The following is a 19,247-nucleotide window of genomic DNA, read 5'->3' on the forward strand; positions in this document are numbered from 1 at the left end:
TCTGATGAGCAAAAATATTTGCATTAGGTGTTTCAGAAGTTTAACAGTGATGTATACTGAACATCCACTACAGAAGCAGGGCTTCAGTAAACACTGGTGACCACTAGAGCACAACTTGTGACAGCAGTCTGGCATGAAATTATCAAACACGGGTTAAACATGTATGGGATTGATAAACATAAACATTGTATTAATGCATTAAAAGTGACAAACAGCTTTCTTGCATGCACAAACAGAATGACTGCTCTTTTCTTGCACATCTATCTTTAAAGCAAGAAGCGTTTGTGTGTGTTTGTGTGTGTGTGTGTGTGTGTGTGTGTGTGTGTGTGTGTCTAGTTAGTCAGACTGACCTCAGATTTCGTATGTGGCTTGCACATGGCACAAAGGTGTTCATCCTCGATTATGAAGATTTTTTAATTCATTTCTCAAAATATCATTATTTATGTAGGACGTGTTGCGGCATTGCACTGTTTCTGATAGGACGCCTTTTAGGGGAGCTCCGCCCCATTGTGTGATAGGCCTACACCTGGTCAGTAATACAATTCACTCTGGATTTCCACCCTGACTCATCTCATCTGGAAGTCTATTTAGCCTACCTATCTTTAGGAGTTTTAAAGTGCGCTGCAAGGTTCGATTTTCCAATAATATTCTAATAGTTTCCAGAGAATATCAATGTTCAATGTGTATGTGCTGGATGGTGTGGTACCTTATGAAAAGTAAGTGTTTTATGGAGTTGCAGACGTTGCAGTGGTCTGCATAGCCACAATATATGAAACACAATAGTTATCAATCAATCTCCACATTCCACAACACACTCACATTATTCACATCCATCTGTTTATGCTGCATGTAACCTTATTCCCTCCTATATCTGTGTCTGTATATCTGTCTAACCATGTTGAATGATTAAGTTTCTTTTTCTTAAAATAAGAATTTCTGTGTCTCTTTACATCTCAATGTACATCCATGTATTACCCAATATACACTTTGAATATTAACACTACGCAAGAGTATTACACCTCATTGTACATCCCACTTTCACACACAACCTCATTTGGCCAGAATTGAAAAATCTACTTAATCTTCCACTATATGAATACATACTTCCTAGGGGCACTGCACTAGTCCCTTAAACACACGAACACACAGATTGACTCACCTAAAAAGGCCACCAGGTGGAGAGTAAGAGTAGCAGTGGAGTGTGGGGTACTGAGGTCTCAGCAGGAAGGAGAGGATAGCAGCAGTGCCTGCACCAAGAGAGTGCCCGACGATCACCAGCCCGTAGTGCATGGTGCCCTTGTTCTGTGACAGACAGGCAGAGTTATTACGCACATAACAGCACACTTTTGTTACCACAGTGAAGATAATCACTGCAACAAACTGTCTCTAGTGCTATTTCCAGAATTCTTTGTAAAGAGCGGGGTTAGGGTTAGAGCACTGTTGTACAGCTAGTGCAGCTTTCAATAATATACTACAGTGGTGTTCACACAAATCAAAACGTTCATTATTGAGCCCGCCACTCTTATTATAAGCTTCAGTGTGTCGTGTACCAAGTCTCTTCCAAAGGCTTGTGACAAGATCATTTCCTGCTCCAGTTTCTTCTTAATGTATTCTGCTGAGTAAACCATCCCCTGAGAGTGGAAAGAAGAAAGGAGAGGGATTCAGTGGACAGGAGGAGTGTGAGAGAGACAGAAATGTGGCCAGGAAGTCTGCGTCATTAATCTCTTATTAAAATGTCCAGAGCAATTATTGTGCTGCTAACAACTGAATTGACCTTTACAGACTGGGATAATGTAACTTGTTGAAAGTGCACAATGGAGAAAGTTAAAGAGGAAAAATCTCATAGGAGGCTGCTCAGAGGAGTGCACTTAATGTTTTCTAGTGTATTAAACGAGTAATTCCCCGACCTTGTGGCCGAGCCAGGTCCCGTGCTGCTCCTCTACAGGCAAACGTTCAGAATCCCCTGTCAGATCGGTCAAGGCGTCCTGATACAAGACACAAGACAAATTAAAATTCTGCAAAAGACAGCATAACGCAGAGAACACAAGAAGATCAAGTGGAAAAACTGGGAAATTAAAGCAGAGAAAGCGAAACGAACATCTTACTAATTAAAGTGCACAGGAATTAAAAATGCTGTTTATAATCTCCATTGCAAATTGGATTATTATTGTTGTACTGTACTAACTGTAACTGAAGAGCTGCAGCTGGAGCTATAAGATTATGACTATATGGTATATCCACATATAGATTCCATATGTCAATCTTACTTTACTGCTTTATTTTGCCAAGCAAAAAAGGTTTACCTTGGCTCAACAGCCTCCAGTGGTACATGATAAGTGGAGCACTAAAGCCTTTGAAAAGCTGCTTCTTATCTCTATAATGCATATCAGAAGTTTAACATTTGCCCTGAAACAAATTAGATATTTGTATATTCAAAAACACCTTGCAAATGCTTCTTTAATCTTTATACTCGTTCTTGTAATGTCCCACGTTACATGTGCAGCACCTTCATGTTTTGACTGGTTGGGAGCAAAGCATCAGAGATCAATGGGATGAGTAGTTATTTTCCTCTTATAAAGATGATTTGTCTTTGTTATGAGGCAATGATTAATCTTTTAGCTGTTGGTTCAATTCAGACCTTAAAGGGATAGTTCGGATTTTTTTGAAGTGGGGTTGTATGAGGTACTTATCCATAGTCAGTGCATTAAGTACAGTAGATGGCGGTCTGCAAGTCTCCAGTTTGGAGAAGCAGACAGAAGTACCGACACAGAAGCTAAGCAATGTACTGCTGTGAATGGGGGCAGCAGCAAAACATGTTTAAGACACCTAAAATAAGGCCCACTCCAAAAAAGATATATATCTGTTTACGTTTTATGCTACCGTCATGGAAAAAAAATTATTAGACCACTCGTTTTCTTCAATTTCTTGGTCATTTTAATGCCTGGTACAACTAAATGTACCTTTGTTTGAACAAATATAATGATAACAACAAAAATAGCTCATAAGAGTTTAATTTCAGAGCTGATATCTAGACATTTTCCATGGTTTTCTTGATCATGATTTTGGTTATTATCAAGAAAACCATGGAAAATGTCTAGATATCAGCTCTTAAATTAAACCCTTATGAGCTATTTTTATTGTTATTATTATATTTGTCCAAACAAATGTACCTTTAGTTGTACCAGCTATTAAAATGAACATGAAATTGAAGAAAAAGAGGGGTCTAATATTTTTTTCTATGACTGTATATTTAAAAAAGAAATGTTTTCTTTGACCATCACACATAATATTCCGTTCAGACAGAAGCAGCTACCAACATTTCGTCCTATCTGATCGTACTGATCTGATTCACTGAGACCAAAAAGTGAAGGGTGGCACCTTAATATCATCAATATCATACCTTAATAACAGCTGACGTTCCCCCAAAACACCCCCGTCGTGCACACATGCTTTCTGGCACAAAGTGTTTTTTTTTTTTAATCTTAGTAAGAAACAAATAATTTGCAGTGTGGCTTTGAAGAGAGCAGAGATGTATACATAACAGCTTCAATTCCCCGTCTGAAAGGGCTCTCTGAGGGCAAGGTAAAAAGGTAGAAATACTCTTTGTATAGCGTACACTTAAACTGATGAATTTTTTTAGCTGCCCCTGTCCACAGCAGTACATTACTTAGCTTCCGTGCCAGTATTCCTTCCTTCTTTTCCAAACTGGGGGTGTGCCAAACACAATCTACTGTGGATAATACACTGACAATGGTTAAGTACCTCACACAACCCCACTTCAATAAATCTGAACTCTCCCTTTAAAAACACTTCAGGTATTCTCAAATACTTGTGTGCAAAAAAAAAAAACGGGTAGGATATTTATCTCTAAAAGTGCACAGTCACGTCTCTGCTCTGTGCGTGAAGAGTGTAGGTCGGAGTTTGAGAACGCTGCATTAAACTATGTGAACTTCACCTGCTCTGGAGGTGTTGTGAGGCAGTAAAGGGAACAGGGTGCACTAATGTTTAGACAGAGTAGAAGATATATTACTGTGAAAACAAGACCAGAAGGCTCCAATTCACCTTTGGCGATAGGGTTCCTCTGATACTGATGACAACCTTCTTTTTCGCATGATCCACTGCCACAAAAAACGGAGTCTCATAAACCTGTAAGGGAAGATGTAGAGAGACATTAAACGGTGGTGAGAGAGTGAGAGGAACAAGCGACGAGTAAAGCGAGAAAGGAGACAAATACTTGTTAGTTCGGCTTCTATTGCAGCAAACGGAGCACTTCTTAAGTCTTTGTCGTCAAACACTTCTCCGCTTGGCACCTCACAGTCACATAAGTCACTACATGAGAGGAATTTATGGATGGAAACTCAGCGCTAAGCTCAGCATCAAGCGCTCTGCTTTAGAAATCATCATCATGAGGCTCCAGTGCTACTGTCAAGGCTGTGGAAATTCCACATAAAAATAGAATCAGTTAATTGAATATCCGATCAAATTAGGAAACTATTTTAGTCAATTATTTTGGGGAATATCAGTGCCCGTTTGGTTTTGCAGGACTGCAGTGCAATTATTTTGACTTGTAAAACTAGATACTGCACCAGTGGGTTTAATGTGACTAAGAAAACTGTTTTTTTTGGGTTTGTGTTTACTTTGGACACTACATTTTAAAAATTCTTCTTCTTATTTTATTTTATTTTGGTATTTTGTCAGTATCATTTGATAACATGGGACTTCTTTTTGTAGTTGTGACATCATGTTCAGTTCAATCAGTTTGAACCCCCAGTTTTAATCACCTAAACATAAGGATGCAGCAGCTTTACTAGATACAGACAGAGAACAACCTGTTGGTTGGATCTACAAAATCATATTGATGAATGCTCATTATGGCCTATTAGTAATATTGATAGGCTAATTTACACTGAGTAGGTTATTTCATCTTCATTGTAAGGCTCAAAAATAAGGTTTGCGGCTCCATTTCGACATTTTTTCTCTTTTTTTGGCCAACAATGGTTCTTTTGTTTGTAAAGCTTGCAGACCCCTGGGCTATATAAATGAAAATGACTTGACTTGACTTGACAACATCCAATTCTTTCACACAGTCTAAGATTGAGAAGATAAAATGCAATATTAAGGGCGACCACAGTGGACTCTCTTCCCACTTTAAGATTCTGTCCATGACAATCACAATCAGCCTTGGTGGAGTCCAACACCTCCTGAGAACACACTTGTCTTACTGCTGAAGATGTGGACACAACAACTCGTCTCCCAAAATCTCAGTAACTAAACCAATGAATAAAGTGTGATCAAAACATTTACTACCGATGGCCAAAACTTCAAAATAAAGCCACTAAATGTTCAGACTGGCTCTTAGTTTGAGGGTGTGCAGCAGCTCTCTGTTAACTGATGTTTGACAAGATGTGCAAGCATAACATTTAGCATTGTTTGCAGAGCTCTGTATGCCAAATTGCTTAAAAAGGGCATACAATAATTTACCTCAACTGTGTATTTTGCAAAAGGTAATAAAAAAAAACAACAGCCTGGACAAATGGAGAAATCCTGACGCCGTTCCACATCTTCACACAACACACTCATTGTTTGATTAAGGAAGGAAAGCCCAAACACCTCTGACTGCTCGTTAGCCAGCTGTCGGATTACTCACAGCATCGTGGCAGGAAGTGTAGACAATGTGAACCTGCTTGAGGTCCCTGTCCAGGAAGTGTCTCCGTATGGCCAGGACGTTACAGCCACAACAATTGTCCTCCTCCACTGTCACGGACTGAGACAAGCGAGAGCCAGACACTGATGTACAGCTGGGGCGAGAGAGGAAGATAAGAGGAAAACAGGACACACAAACACAGAAAAGAGATAAATGGCTGTTTTATTTTTGGTAAAACAGTAAACAGGTTAGATTTCAGAGCTATAATCTCATATAGAGGTGCAGGCACTGTGCATGAGAGAATGTGATTAATTCGACATCGCTTGTGTCAGTGAGTGAGTCTGACTAGAGTGGTATTGTCTCAGTGGATTACCACTTGGCAAGTGTTGACGCATGTGAAATTTGATCCGCACTGGAGAGGCTCAAGAGACACAGAAGCCAAATAGATCAAAACTGTGCGGGTGTATGTTTGAGTGCTTACGGGCAGGAGCTGGCGAGGCGGCACAGCCCACAGGCAGGCTTCCTCATTAGGTACATGGGCCAGCCGTATGCAGCCAGGGCAAAGAGCATGTAATAACACACATCCTTGTACATGTTCATCTCGGTCTGAGAGGGAGAGGCAGACAGATGGACACACACACACACACATATCAGAACAATATCAGCAATCCTGAGATATTCAAACCTGCAGATATAATTATTTTAGATTAACACATACAAGTGCACGCCAAGGTTATAATAGTTTTGGATTTTTCATTAGTTTTAGTTTTAACTTCGTTGTGAAGTTTTATTTTCAAATTCAGTTAGTTTTAATTCGTTTTTAGAGTGAGCTTGCTAGTTTTAGTTTAGTTTTTTATTAGTTTTAGTGTTACTTTTAGTTTTTTCTGCAATGGGCTATGTGTTCAAAGAGGTCATAATACATTTTTGCCTTTATTTCCTTTGGTTTATCCATTTTAGCCCCAATAAGGTTATTAACTCTTACAGTTCCAGGTGTTTTGAATTTTGGTTCTAGTGTAGACATCCCAGTCTCAGTAAACATATTCACCATGTGTTCCTGCAGGTTCACTAACCAGCAGATATTTAGTTGGAGCTAAATAAATATATTTCATATCAACCAAAGAGGATTATGCAGTGTTTTCCCGACATGTATTCTAAAAAAATGTGATTTATAATATCATGGTTCATTTGAAGACTTTCACTTGCACACAGTGAAAGCACAACATCCAAAGTTTACAGAGTGTTGCGCCGGTGACACTTTTACCATAATAACTAAATGGTTTGCACTATCGGGAAAATTCCAATGTTTTCTGAAAGCTGAGAAGTTTCTCTTTACAGCCAACATGGTCTCATTACTGTAATATCACTCACGCTTCTACCGGAAGCCCACAAAGCAGGAATAGACACACTCAGCGGGGAGAAATAGAAACACTGGATTATGTATGAAAAAAGTTGACAAAGACGAAAACAAAGGACATTTTCACTATAATTTAATATTATTTTAGTTTCTACAGTTTCAGTTAGTTATCTTTTTTAAAAAAACTCTCGTTTTCATTTTTATTTCAGTTAACGAAAATGTTTTTTCAATTCTAGTTTTTTTTTAAGTTATTTTGTTACCTTGGTGCACACCAAGGAAAACTAACAAAATAACTAAAATTATAGTGAAATGTGTCCTTCGTTTTCGTCTTTGTCAACTTTTCTCATACGTAAACCTTTTTGGTTGATGTGAAATCTATTTCATCTATCTGGTTTTATGACATAATAAACGTATTGGGGCTGAGATGGATCAGACAAAAGGAAATCAAGGCAACATTTATTGTGACTTTTTTGAATCTCGCACCCAACAAATACCCCATTACAAAAAAACTAAAACTAACACTAAAACTAATCTAAACTAAACTAAAACTAAGCATTTTCCAAAAAATAAAAACTAATTAAAACTAGCAAACTCACTCTAAAAACAAATTAAAACTAACTGAATTTGAAAAGAAAAAATCACAACAAAATTAAAACTAAAACTAATGAAAAATCCAAAACTATTATAACCTTGGTGCACACACAAACTAATTGCATAGAATTGTACTTTACACATCGGCAGATCAACTTTTGGCCTGGTTCGGTAACATTCAGGGATGGGTGATCGGATTAATATATCGGCTATTGTTTTCTAGTGCTAATTCAATGGTCTGTCTCAAAAGAAGGTGTGAGAGCTGCTGCTCAGCACAACGAGGTTTGGCTTTCTTGTTCAGCAAGCTAATCCAGATCCAGTAGCACAAAGAGTCCGGCACGGCAGAGAAAGACAGCAGGTGTAGAGTCAGCATATTTTACTGTCATTAACTCAGTGAATTAAGGGTTTATTTTGGCAGTGGTTTGGGCTATTTTATTTGGTTTCTGTCACGTTTGAATGAAGTGTGTTTTACGATGAGTTAACAAGGCAATTAAACTAGACTTACTTAAGAGAGAAATTGGAATTCAGAAGGTGTACTTTTAGGTTTAAAAGGGAAAATAGGTTTTAAAATAGAAGTATAATAATAGTTCCGTTCTTAACTTTTTATGAATTGATTTTGTTAATATATTAGACTAATAAGTTCAGGGGAATTTTAAACACAAAACTGCTTTGTATGGAGCTAATATGCCCTTCAATAATCACTTCAATTTTATTTTTAATCTTTTATCTCTTTCTCTTAATAATACCAACAATGTCCTTGTGACAGCTACAATGGAGCCCTCTCTTTGTGCATTGTTTGCTACCATTTACATGACCTTTAACGGATAAAATCCTTTCAAAAAGTGAAACAAACTAGGGTTGTCAAAAGTATCGATACTCAAAAAAGTATCGATACTAAAACGTTGTATCCGGATACGATACTCATTTTCAAAAGTATCGATACCCACAGTATACACAGTGTCAGTATACATTAATGTTGGTGACTGAAAAGTGTTATTTTCCCAGAATGAAGCAGAAAATCTTATTCTAATTGTTATTGTTTATTGTATTTATTTATTTTTTGCACTACCTCAGACCTGAAGCTTGTTATCATAGTAGCAGTTTCTTTTTGCACAACTGTTTTTTTATTATAAGTATTTAACCTGTGGTTCTGTTAATTTTTACATGTTGCATTTTTCTTGTTAATAAAAATATTTCTGTTCAATTTTGGAGTCTTTGTTTTTATCCTTTTGGTATCAAAAATGGTATCAAGTATCGAATATTTTCATGAATATCGGTATCGAGTTAAAATTTTTAGTATCGTGACAACCCTAAAACAAACACTTGAATTCCTTTAAGAATCAGTTCTGATGCGTGTTACATTGTTCACCTGAATTGTAAACCTTTTAACTTTCACAGCAGTACACTGTTCATGGGATACAAACACAACCTTCACTTTGTCTGTGTGATAAACTAACAGAGACTCACCGAGTTCTTAAGGTCCAGGTATCTAGTATTACGAGTGACAGGCATTCCAGATAAGAAGGCTAAAATGTCATTGTTGGCCTGAGGAAGACAGAACAGAAAACGTTATTTTCATTTCAGCACATGCCTACGCAAGCACAAAAATACAGACGTTATTATATTTTCATAGACAGTGATACCTGGTCCAGGATAGAAGATCTCTTAGACCTCTGCCTCTGGCGGAGAAGTACCAGGCCAGCAATAATATCACTAGGCACAATGTCCAGGTCTCTGAAGAACTCTGCGAAAAGGCTGGCCACTTCTGAATACGCATCCTGGACAGCAGAGCAGCAGATATCAGGACAAATATCAGCAGCAAAGCACAGCAGCAACAACAACAAGAGGATTGAAGTACCGGAGGTTTCATTTCATCATGAGACCTTTAAAGTGTCTGACCCTCTGCTTGTTGTGCTCCGATCCAGTGAATCATACTTCATAGCAAATGGAAAAATGTATATTTCTGCCCGACCCGGTTGCAATTTTGTAGGATTATAAATTAGGCAGCATAGCTTCAGCCAAAAGGTGAAGAATCTTTGGCTTTTCAAATTAACCCTCTGGAGTCTCCAAAAGCACCAAATCATGACTTCTTCATCACATCCAGACTAGAAAACAAAGCAGCGTGGAGCCCTACTGTAAATTTATCTCTAAAGTTCTGGCTGTAAACTCCATGAGGCCAGTTTCAGTTTGATGATGATATACCAAGTAAAACTGGAGACAAGCTCAAATATATTTAGTATAAAATGATAGAACTGGATGGAACCCTCTTATATGTTATATTTGCAACCTTTGTTCACATTTGCAACATTTCAAATTCTTTATTGAGCACGATAGTGTTTTGCAAGTAAAAAAAAGATTCAAAATCACATTTTATGTTGGACTAAAGGACTAAAAAAAGACACAAAATGATACAAAATGACCAAAAAAGGACACATAATGACTAAAAAAAGACACAAAATGACCAAAAAAAGACACAAAATGATACAAAATGACCAAAAAAAAGACACATAATGACTAAAAAAAGACACAAAATGACCAAAAAAAGACACAAAATGACTTACAAAGACACAAACTAACTAAAAATGACACAACAAAAGACACAAAATGACCAAAAAAGACACAAAATGACCAAAATTGTTACGCTAAATAGAGTCAAACTAGAATAAAAACCAGAGTTGGATGACAGGATCACACACAATCACAAGATCACATTTATGTTGGTTTTTCTTTGTTTCTTTTTGGTTCAAAATGTTGATCCAGTAAGTCAGAATAAAAAATCTATTATTATTAAGTCATATAGGTGAGGTTGTGCTGAAAAAAAAAATACTAACATGGCATTTAAACATTTTTTAAGTGGTGTATACAGGCAGGATGAAAAGGAATAAAATAAAAAAAAGACTCCTTAGATTTAACTAGCAACGCTCTGCCGAAAAAAAAGCTACTTGTTGATTACTGTAAACACACTGGTCATGTTAGGCCGATAACTGCCTGGATATTTGAACACTTTGTAGCACAGTAACCTGGGAGTTTGTCACGGCCAGTGGATCAGTACCAACTCTCTGAGGACAGAATGTCTTCTTCAAATATTAGTTTTAATTCAGTCGGAGAGGAAAAAGCACTGGACTGCTGGCTAAAAGCTGATGGCAATCTTTCTGAATTCTTTTTTTTTTTTTTTGTATTTTCATGACTCCAGTTCTGCAGTCGAGTGAATGGCAGTTACTACAATTTATATGACAGCAGTTATGTGGACCGACTGTTCTCGCCGACAGCTTGTGAATTGATTTAGCCTGAAATGAAATCACTTTTTATCCATATTTTATATGAAATGCTTAATGTTGCCGGTAAGTAGCTGAGCAGTGAAGCTCCTTTGTGTCACAGTCTCGACTCGTCCTGTCAGGGCTTATTTTAATGACTGGCTCACTGGACGTTATGCCTGACATATTTCCAGTTTCATTCCTTTCTGTTTTACTTCCACCGCAGAGAGGAAACTGGTAAGTGTGTGTTGTGACTCACTGATTGTGTATCCTGGGCTCTTGTGCAGCACATGAAGAACTTTAGTCTCCTGCTCCAGCTGCTGGCTTGGCCCTCCTCTAGCCTGTGTCTAATGGAGAGAAAAAGGCAAGGAATGATGACTGAATTTCTGTGAATTTGGTACAGTGTGCATTCTTGGATTCTGCATTTTACTTGAGTTTTGTGTCAGGACAAAATAAGATGTCATAGAGCCGTTATAATACCTGAGTGTGTACGTTGTGAGGTTCCGCTGACGCCGACGGGTCGCTTTCAGTTTGACAAAAGTCCGACCCGTAGGATCAAAGGTGCACATGAGGGTAATGCAAACGCTGAATATCACCAGCCAGTTGCAAGCAACGATTCCTGCAGAGAATATCAAAACAGCATTCACATTCAGGCCCAAAAAACCCCTTTAACTTCTTGCTGCTTTTAGATCTTACAGCAACTTCTGATGCAGATTTTATTTGAACGTCTCAAGCACTGGACTGGCATATCAGGTACTACATTACTATGTGTTATACATACATAAATATAAATATTATTGTTGTTGTATAACTGAATATAGTAAATTAACATAGGGAGAAGGGGTGGGATTTAATAAGCTTTGTCTTCTTCCCACTCCTTTTGAACACAAATGTGTTGAGTCTTGTTGTTGTTTCATTTTGTGTTGTTGTCTCTTGTATTTATTGTTGTTCGTTTGTTTTTACATGTAAATCTTTTATTTTTTGTTCAAATAAATTCTCAGTCAATCTAAATCAATCAGTTTTATATTGTTTATACTTCAATCTTTCTAATAGGAAATTCTGTGTGACCACTAGTGACTTAAAACTCTCTTAAAAACCCACCTTTTCAGAAATGAATTGCTCTTGAATCACTTATTCTTCCATTTCCTTTGTTTTTATTGTGTTTTAGTACATACATTATTATTGTTATATCCAAACCTTACTTTTGACCCACACATCAGAAAAGTTGTCCAGTCCTGTTTTTTCCGTCTAAGCTCCATCTCCAAGTGTGAGTAACTTCTTTTAAATCACTTCTTAAAACCCACTTTTATAGACTTGCTTTTATGTAATGCTTTCTATCTCACCACTCCTTTTTACTTCTTCACTTTTTACCTTTTTACACCTTTAAACTTCTATGTATCTGAGAATGTCTTGTGATTGTTCCTGCTCTGTGTCTTATTGTTTTTCTTTTAACATAAAAATTGTTTTTAGCCTTATGGCATCATTCTCTGTATAATGAATAATTTATTATTATAAATCTCCTAAAACCAACTTTTGCATAAATAAATAGCTCTTGAATCACTTATTTTTTCCATTTCCTTTGTTTTTATTGTGTTTTAGTAAGTCATACCTTCATTATTATTGTATTGATTCTACTTCTATGTATTAGTATCTGGTCATTTTCCTTGTTTTTTAGCACTTTGTAACCTGTTTATGAAAAGTGTTATATAAAGCTATTATTATTATGATTATTTATATCTCCTTTCACTCACCCAAAGCCAGGTTTTTGGCAGTGACATCAGAGCACGGCTGGTAATACTGGACAAGCCAAGCAATTCCCACCACAGCATACACAAGCTCGACCAAGAGAATAGCTGGAGAGGGGAAAAGAGAGGAGTGAGGAGAATGATGATCAATATCGGTCTAATCAATATAAACAGTGTTCACATCTTAACTAGGAACCACAAGTAATCCTCACAACCACAACCTCCGATCCTCACAAGCACCAAGAGGTAAACCCTTTTTAACCCCCTATGGTACGCATCATGATGCAGTTAGGAAAAAAATGTTTGGATGGTTTTTTTTGTCTTAAAATAGACTAAATAAACATAATCTGAAGAAAATGTATACCGGTAATTCTTTTTTTTAATTTTTTTTTTACGTTTTTGGGGTTTGTTGCCTGTAGGCAGCATTGTACCATAACGGTGCACAAGTGAAAAAGAAAGTTTTAAAAATTAATTTTACCAAAATTTATTTAATAAACATGTGTAAAAGATTCAGTAGCTTCAACAGGGTACAATACATAACCTTTTAAATAAAAAAAAAACATTATAAAAAGGAACTTTTTTAACCGGTTTCTTGTTTGAATGTTGCCTGTAGGAAACATTGTACCATTGAACCAACGACCCATTGAAATTAATGTCTTCAACAGTCTAAGTGTATGGAACTATCAAAAACTAAGGTTTACTCACCTATCAGTAGGAATATATATTGTTTACAGATGGAAAAAGGCAATGAGATGACGTTTTGAGTGATTTTTTGTGGCACAAAATGGCAAAACTGTTTCCTTTGGAAAACTCCAAAATACTGATTACAAATAAAAACATTGCTAGTGGTTCCCTATACTCTTCCCTCTTTTTAAAAGTATCGCATCACTCAAAAACATGCATTGTAGAAATTTGACAGGCCAAAAATGTGTATGTTGCCTGAGGGCAACACCATACCATAGAGCAGTGATTCCCAACCCCTTTCTTGAGGGACCTCACATTTTAGTTTCTGCTTTCACGGGAAACCAAGTTTCGGTTTTAAGAGGTTAAATTCACACTTATAGCTAAATTACTTTAGAAAAAAGCAGACATTCAAACTTGCATGAAGCCTTGCCATGTGTTGTGAGCTTGTAGATTGGCTTTTTTCAAATTTATAGGCATAGATGTATATATTTAACCCATTAGATTTATTACACCCCTTAAATTAAGAGGGCCTCACAACCCCCCATGGATCTTTGGCGGCCCCCCCGGTTGGGAATCACTCCCATAGAGGGTTAATGAGAAAGCTGACTGTCTGCGTTTCTTACCCAGCCGTATGTAGATGACATACTGGACAGCTTCCCTGGGCTGTGTGTACAGAATGCTGCCTCTCATGCTCAGCCACATGATGGCGCTCTCACAGATGAGGCAGCTGACCAGAATGCCCAGGTACCCTCGGCCATGGTCCACCAGCGTCACAGAACAGGACTGGTCTGAACCGTACGGGAGGCCGAACAGAACCACGGACAGAACCACCAGCCTGAGGAGGAGAACCCAAGTTAGGGAACAGTGACTTCATGCAGAGACACACGTACACATTAAAAATGCAACACATGTGCAGAAAAATCAATAGAGTGACTCACCAGATGCAGTGCAATAGAAAGAGGAAGAGGGCGGGCAGCACCAGGTCATCACTGCCAACTGACCAGCGCCGCCGAAACATCACCATGCCAGGCATCACTGCCCTGTGGGGGACAGAGGGGACACGTTCAGGGACAATGGACAACATTTACCACCCGTCTTCTTTGACATTCTGCCTTTTTCACCTTCTGTTGACATATTAGAGTCAAATGTTTTACGGAGGGAGTTTTGGATATCTCATTTTACCACTCCATGAAATAGAAAGTATTATCAACTGCCATAAAAACACAATTTTCTATTTTATTTCCCCCCAGGAGTTTTTTTTTCCTCCAGTAAATCAGATAATGAATGATTTATGAACAAACCTCTTCGAAAAAACCTTCAGGATATAGAGAGTAATTTAGCTGGAAAGTTGTTTATGAAAGTGGAAAAATCTGGCTTAAAGTTTGACAAAATAAAACCAAGTTTGAGAAAATAGTCTTTAACCCTCTGGAGTCCATCTATTTATTGAAAATACACATGTTTTATTTACAGTAATAACTTTATTTATACATGATATGTAGACAAACTGAGAAAGCCTGTTGAAAGTTCAATCATAGGAGCTTTCACAGTGTGACATTTATGTTTCTAGACCATTTTTAAATTGTGAATTTTCTTTCTACAATGAAAACTATTACTATTTTTAATTTACATGCGAATAGACTGTTTTGTAGTTTTATTATTTATTATTTTTTCTGCTGTTTTTGTGTGTATAAATGTTTTTAAAAAAGGTACATTTCCATAGACACCTGTGTCTTTTGTTTGTATTTTGGGTTCCTGGCAGCTTTATACTTTATACTAACAAAATGAAAAATCTGACTGATAGCCAAGTTTGTGTGGAGAAAAAGGAGCCATGCATGTGATGTAAAGACAGACTGAAAGATGCTGAACAGAGACAGAAATGAATGCATAGGAAGTTTACAAATTTGAACCAAAATCTCATGGACTTCAGAGGTTTAAATATATACATATATATATATATATATATATATATTGCAAGACACTACAGGTGAATGAACTAAAAAAAAATAATAAAAAGAAGAACAAGAAGAAAAAAAAGGAGAAGAAGAAGAAAAAGAAGGAGAAGAATAATGCATTGTTTTTATATAGCACTTTTCTCAACACTCAAAGAAGCTTTACATAACAGAAAAAGTAAATAAAAAGTAAAAAAAATAACTAAATCCTAATGAATCTTCCTCAGTTGTTTACTTACTACAACTTTTCGGAATTGTGTGTTTAAATATGCAAATGAGGCATTACCTAATGCTATCCTTTAGGGAATTTAAGATAAATCTATGAACGCAAATAGACAAATCGTAGTAAAATAAACATGTGAATTTTTTATTTCAGGTGTTTTCGTTCCATCAATATGAACAGACAAAGACAAAAAAAGCAAAAAACACATTTCTCATTTCTCCACAGGTATTTTTGAAAAGGTTTAAACTAACGGACTACATATTCAACATCATATTTTTTAAGCAACAACAAGAACACAAGATGACGTGCACCAGTGTCCCATGTTTATCTGTTGTTGCAACAATTTTGTGCTTGCTAAATGTCGTGCTGGTCGTTTGTGGTGGGACTCTGACAAGAGGAAGTGATTCTGGCATGATGCAAAAGGGCAAAAGGTGCCATACACACATGTGGTTTGTTTACAAATGAAAATTAAAGAAATGAAAGCCAAGAGGGAGTTTTACACTGTTTCAGGGAAAGATCAGCAACAAAAATTGCATTCTTTATGCAAAAAACAAAGATAAGACAACAAGATTGTCCCATTTGTGTTTTTAATCACTTCTACATTTAATTATATTTAATTCATGTTTCACAAAAGAATCATTTGTCAGCTGTGTAAGTGCTGAATAATTCTTCTCATTGAGTAGGTAGCTGTATAGCAGTAGTCATCTTGAAAAAAGAATATTTTTCATATGAAAGAAGGTTACATTAAAGGTTGTTTCATGAATTTTTATGATGAATTTGTGCTCATTCATAGTTTTGAAATGCTAAATGACTTGAAAACACATCAGTTATTCTTTTATAATGAAGATTTCTTTGTTGCCCTGATACAAAAGTATAAAGGATAAACAACGACAAAACAAAATCAGCAGTGGCTGTCGGCCAAATTGTTATTTTAAATGACAGTTCTGACCCAGAATTTTAAAATTGGTGCGTCCCTAATAACTTCACAAGAAAAGCTTTGAACAACTAAGGAGGGAAAAAAGGACAAACCAATAATCAGTGTTCGTACACTTTATCAGTGGTCAAATTCAAGCATTCTTCAAGGTAAATTTTAAAGCGTTTCCAGTATCTTACACCTGTTGTAAATCGCATGTTTTAGATGAGTACTTACATACTAAAAAGGGGAGATTTCACTGAACCATACCAACAGTGATGGTATTACACTTTTAGGAGGAACGGTCTTCATTTCAGATAGGCTACTCATTATTTTTTACATTGAACATGTGATTATCTATAGTCTATAGATCAGGCATGTCCAAACTATTCCACAAAGGGCCATGTGGCTGCAGGTTTTTGTTTCAACCAAGCAAAAGCACACAGTTTGACCAATCAACTGTCTGAAGACTGAGATCAGTTGATTAACTGAGTCAAGTCTGGTGTGCTGCTGCTTGGTTGGAACGAAAACCTGCAGCCACACGGCCCTTTGTGAAATAGTTTGGACATGCCTGCTATAGATGGATATAGTCAGATTGCAAGTGAAATACAGTAAGATTTCCAAGCATTTCCAAGCACTTTATCCAAAATCCAAGCACTTTTTAAACCTTGAAAATACAACATTTAAATTCAAGCATTTTCAAGGATTTCAAGCACCCGTACGAACCCTGAATAATGAACGAACACAGAACAGATTTTTACTGGCACTGATGTCTCAACAGGTTCGATCTCACTCAGAGCTCGACATCATTAACAGGGCAGTGATTTACCTTCTGTGTCTTAAACTCTCTATACTGAAACGGAGAGAGGGCTGCAGGGATCAAAACCGAAATAGACTCGCACGAGAGTGAAGGATAATGGGACGTGGAGGAGATGAGACTAAGTGGGTGAAGGGATGCAGAGAAAATGTACCACTTAATGAACAAAAGGAAGAGAAGCAGCTTGGATATGTGATGGGACCACGCTGGTTATGGCCACGTGAAAAAAAAAGCTTCTTTTACGTCACTCTGTCCATTCTCTTTGTTGGAAAAAAACGCATTGTGAGTTTACTGGAGTTGCCTCTGGGCTGAACTGAAGTGAACTGAAAAGGCATGGTAGGGAGGGAATAGTAGGGAGAGAAGGAGCCACAGAGAGGCTGATGCAGGCCTTGTGGTGCTGATACAGGCTGATACAGCCTTTATCGTGCACTGCTCCTGCAGGATTCGCTGAAAGCTAAAGGACAGCTTTTTCATGCCAAAACCGTTGACAAGAAAAGATAATGCTGCACAACTTAGTTTTAAGATTTCTTGTTGGTCACTATCCAGCACTCCTCTGCTTTTTTAGTATTGTTTCAGAACATTTTTTCACATTTTTTTAGTTATTGAGAAACTGGCAGCACCCTCCTCGTTTCACCCTCAAATACCACAGTCATCACAGTTTCACTTCTCACGTCGTGCCTGCGTGAAATAGCACACGAGGGACGGTTGCATCATTCTCTTGTCAAAGGTAAATGAGGCATTATACAAGATCTTCCTGTTGGAAATTGTTTAAACACCGCAGCAAAGATGCAGTGATCTGGATTTCCATAATGGGTGTAACTGCAGAGGCAAATTGGTGGGATCATAAAATGAGCAAAAAGCTGCAAGGAGCTGCAGGACCAGTGCTGCTTATTTAAATGGGTCAAAAAGAGAAAGTGATGTGCAATTGCACATTTAAGTGAACTCAGATTGGACAGAGACAGCCAAGTACTGGCACAACAACTTGGTGGTGCAGCAGAATTCTTCATTTGGCATCTCTTTGTGTGATATTTTCCAAGTTTGTTCACACTTCTATTTCCTGACATTATGCGTCTTGTTCCTGTTGCACTGGTCTATTGAAATTAAATGGAGTTTTTTTTAATGTCCTTTTTCGTTGTACTTATCAGGTGGCATCAAGAGGATGTGCTTGTCATTCCATTCCTCAGCTGAATAGCCAGTGACGTGCTCTTTTAGAAGCTGATCATGCAAGCTGACAGTAAAAATCCAGCTAAGCAAGAGTAGAAGGAAAGCTATCTGTCTGCAGAACAATAACTCACTGTGAAGATAACACCTGTGGTCCTTGTGCTTTGTGTTTCACAATGTTTTCTTGGGTTACTCCATGCCCTAATAACCACGATAAATGCACATGATGATGGACACTGCAGGGGAAAAACTACAGGTCAGCAGCAGGGGAACTTTTAATAGGCAAGGCTACTTTTTCTATTAAAGGTTTTATGGATTTTTTTTGTTACAATATATGAATGAGGCACTATCTTGTCAAATATGTGTACATTTTTATTCACAATTCCAGGACAAAATCTGAACATTGGATTAAGGTAGGTTAAAAAAATCTTGATTTATTTTGTTGACATTTGAGTCGAACGATTTTACAGAGGGAATTCTAGATATCTCTTTTTATCACTCCATAAAACAGAAATTAATTCTACTTTTTTAATTTAAAAAGATAAAACATTCAATAAATCTAAGCTATGAATAATTTATGAACAAACCCCTCTGTGAAAACCTCCAGATTAAAGATAGTAACAAAGCTGGAAAGTTGTTAATGAAAGTGCTGCTGAAATGGAGATTTCTGGCTTAAAGTTTGAGAAAAACAAAATAAATTTTCAGAAAATAGTCTTCCGAGATATGTATTGTAAAATCATATACATTTTTGCAAGACACTTCAGGTGAACAGGGTAAAAAAAAACTGAACTACTGTTGTTCTTACATGTGTATACTTTTTTACATGTACCATATTGATTAATTTAATGTTAAATAGGATTATGAATGGAGCGTATAAAAGTATAAATGTATTATCATTATAAGCATCTCCAC

The 19,247-nt window shown here is 37.0% G+C and overlaps 1 protein-coding gene across 2 annotated transcripts in view; it reads right to left on the reverse strand.

The window, feature by feature from the left end:
• The window catches only part of dagla (diacylglycerol lipase, alpha), a 61,564-nt gene that overhangs the window by 19,299 nt on the left and 23,018 nt on the right, over positions 1–19,247 (reverse strand). For both annotated transcript variants that reach the window (XM_059348726.1, XM_059348719.1), the window contains exons 2-14: positions 14,211–14,312; positions 13,896–14,107; positions 12,595–12,696; positions 11,324–11,462; positions 11,103–11,190; positions 9,233–9,367; positions 9,057–9,134; positions 6,126–6,250; positions 5,648–5,798; positions 4,063–4,146; positions 1,908–1,985; positions 1,551–1,631; positions 1,160–1,302 (exon numbers count right to left, since the gene is read on the reverse strand). In XM_059348726.1, the coding sequence (XP_059204709.1) occupies positions 1,160–1,302; positions 1,551–1,631; positions 1,908–1,985; positions 4,063–4,146; positions 5,648–5,798; positions 6,126–6,250; positions 9,057–9,134; positions 9,233–9,367; positions 11,103–11,190; positions 11,324–11,462; positions 12,595–12,696; positions 13,896–14,107; positions 14,211–14,305 (1,511 nt within the window). In that variant the 5' untranslated portion in view covers positions 14,306–14,312. The remainder of the gene's footprint in view (positions 1–1,159; positions 1,303–1,550; positions 1,632–1,907; positions 1,986–4,062; positions 4,147–5,647; positions 5,799–6,125; positions 6,251–9,056; positions 9,135–9,232; positions 9,368–11,102; positions 11,191–11,323; positions 11,463–12,594; positions 12,697–13,895; positions 14,108–14,210; positions 14,313–19,247) is intronic.

The sequence above is a fragment of the Centropristis striata genome, chromosome 2, assembly GCF_030273125.1.
Source record: "Centropristis striata isolate RG_2023a ecotype Rhode Island chromosome 2, C.striata_1.0, whole genome shotgun sequence".
Taxonomy (NCBI): domain Eukaryota; kingdom Metazoa; phylum Chordata; class Actinopteri; order Perciformes; family Serranidae; genus Centropristis; species Centropristis striata.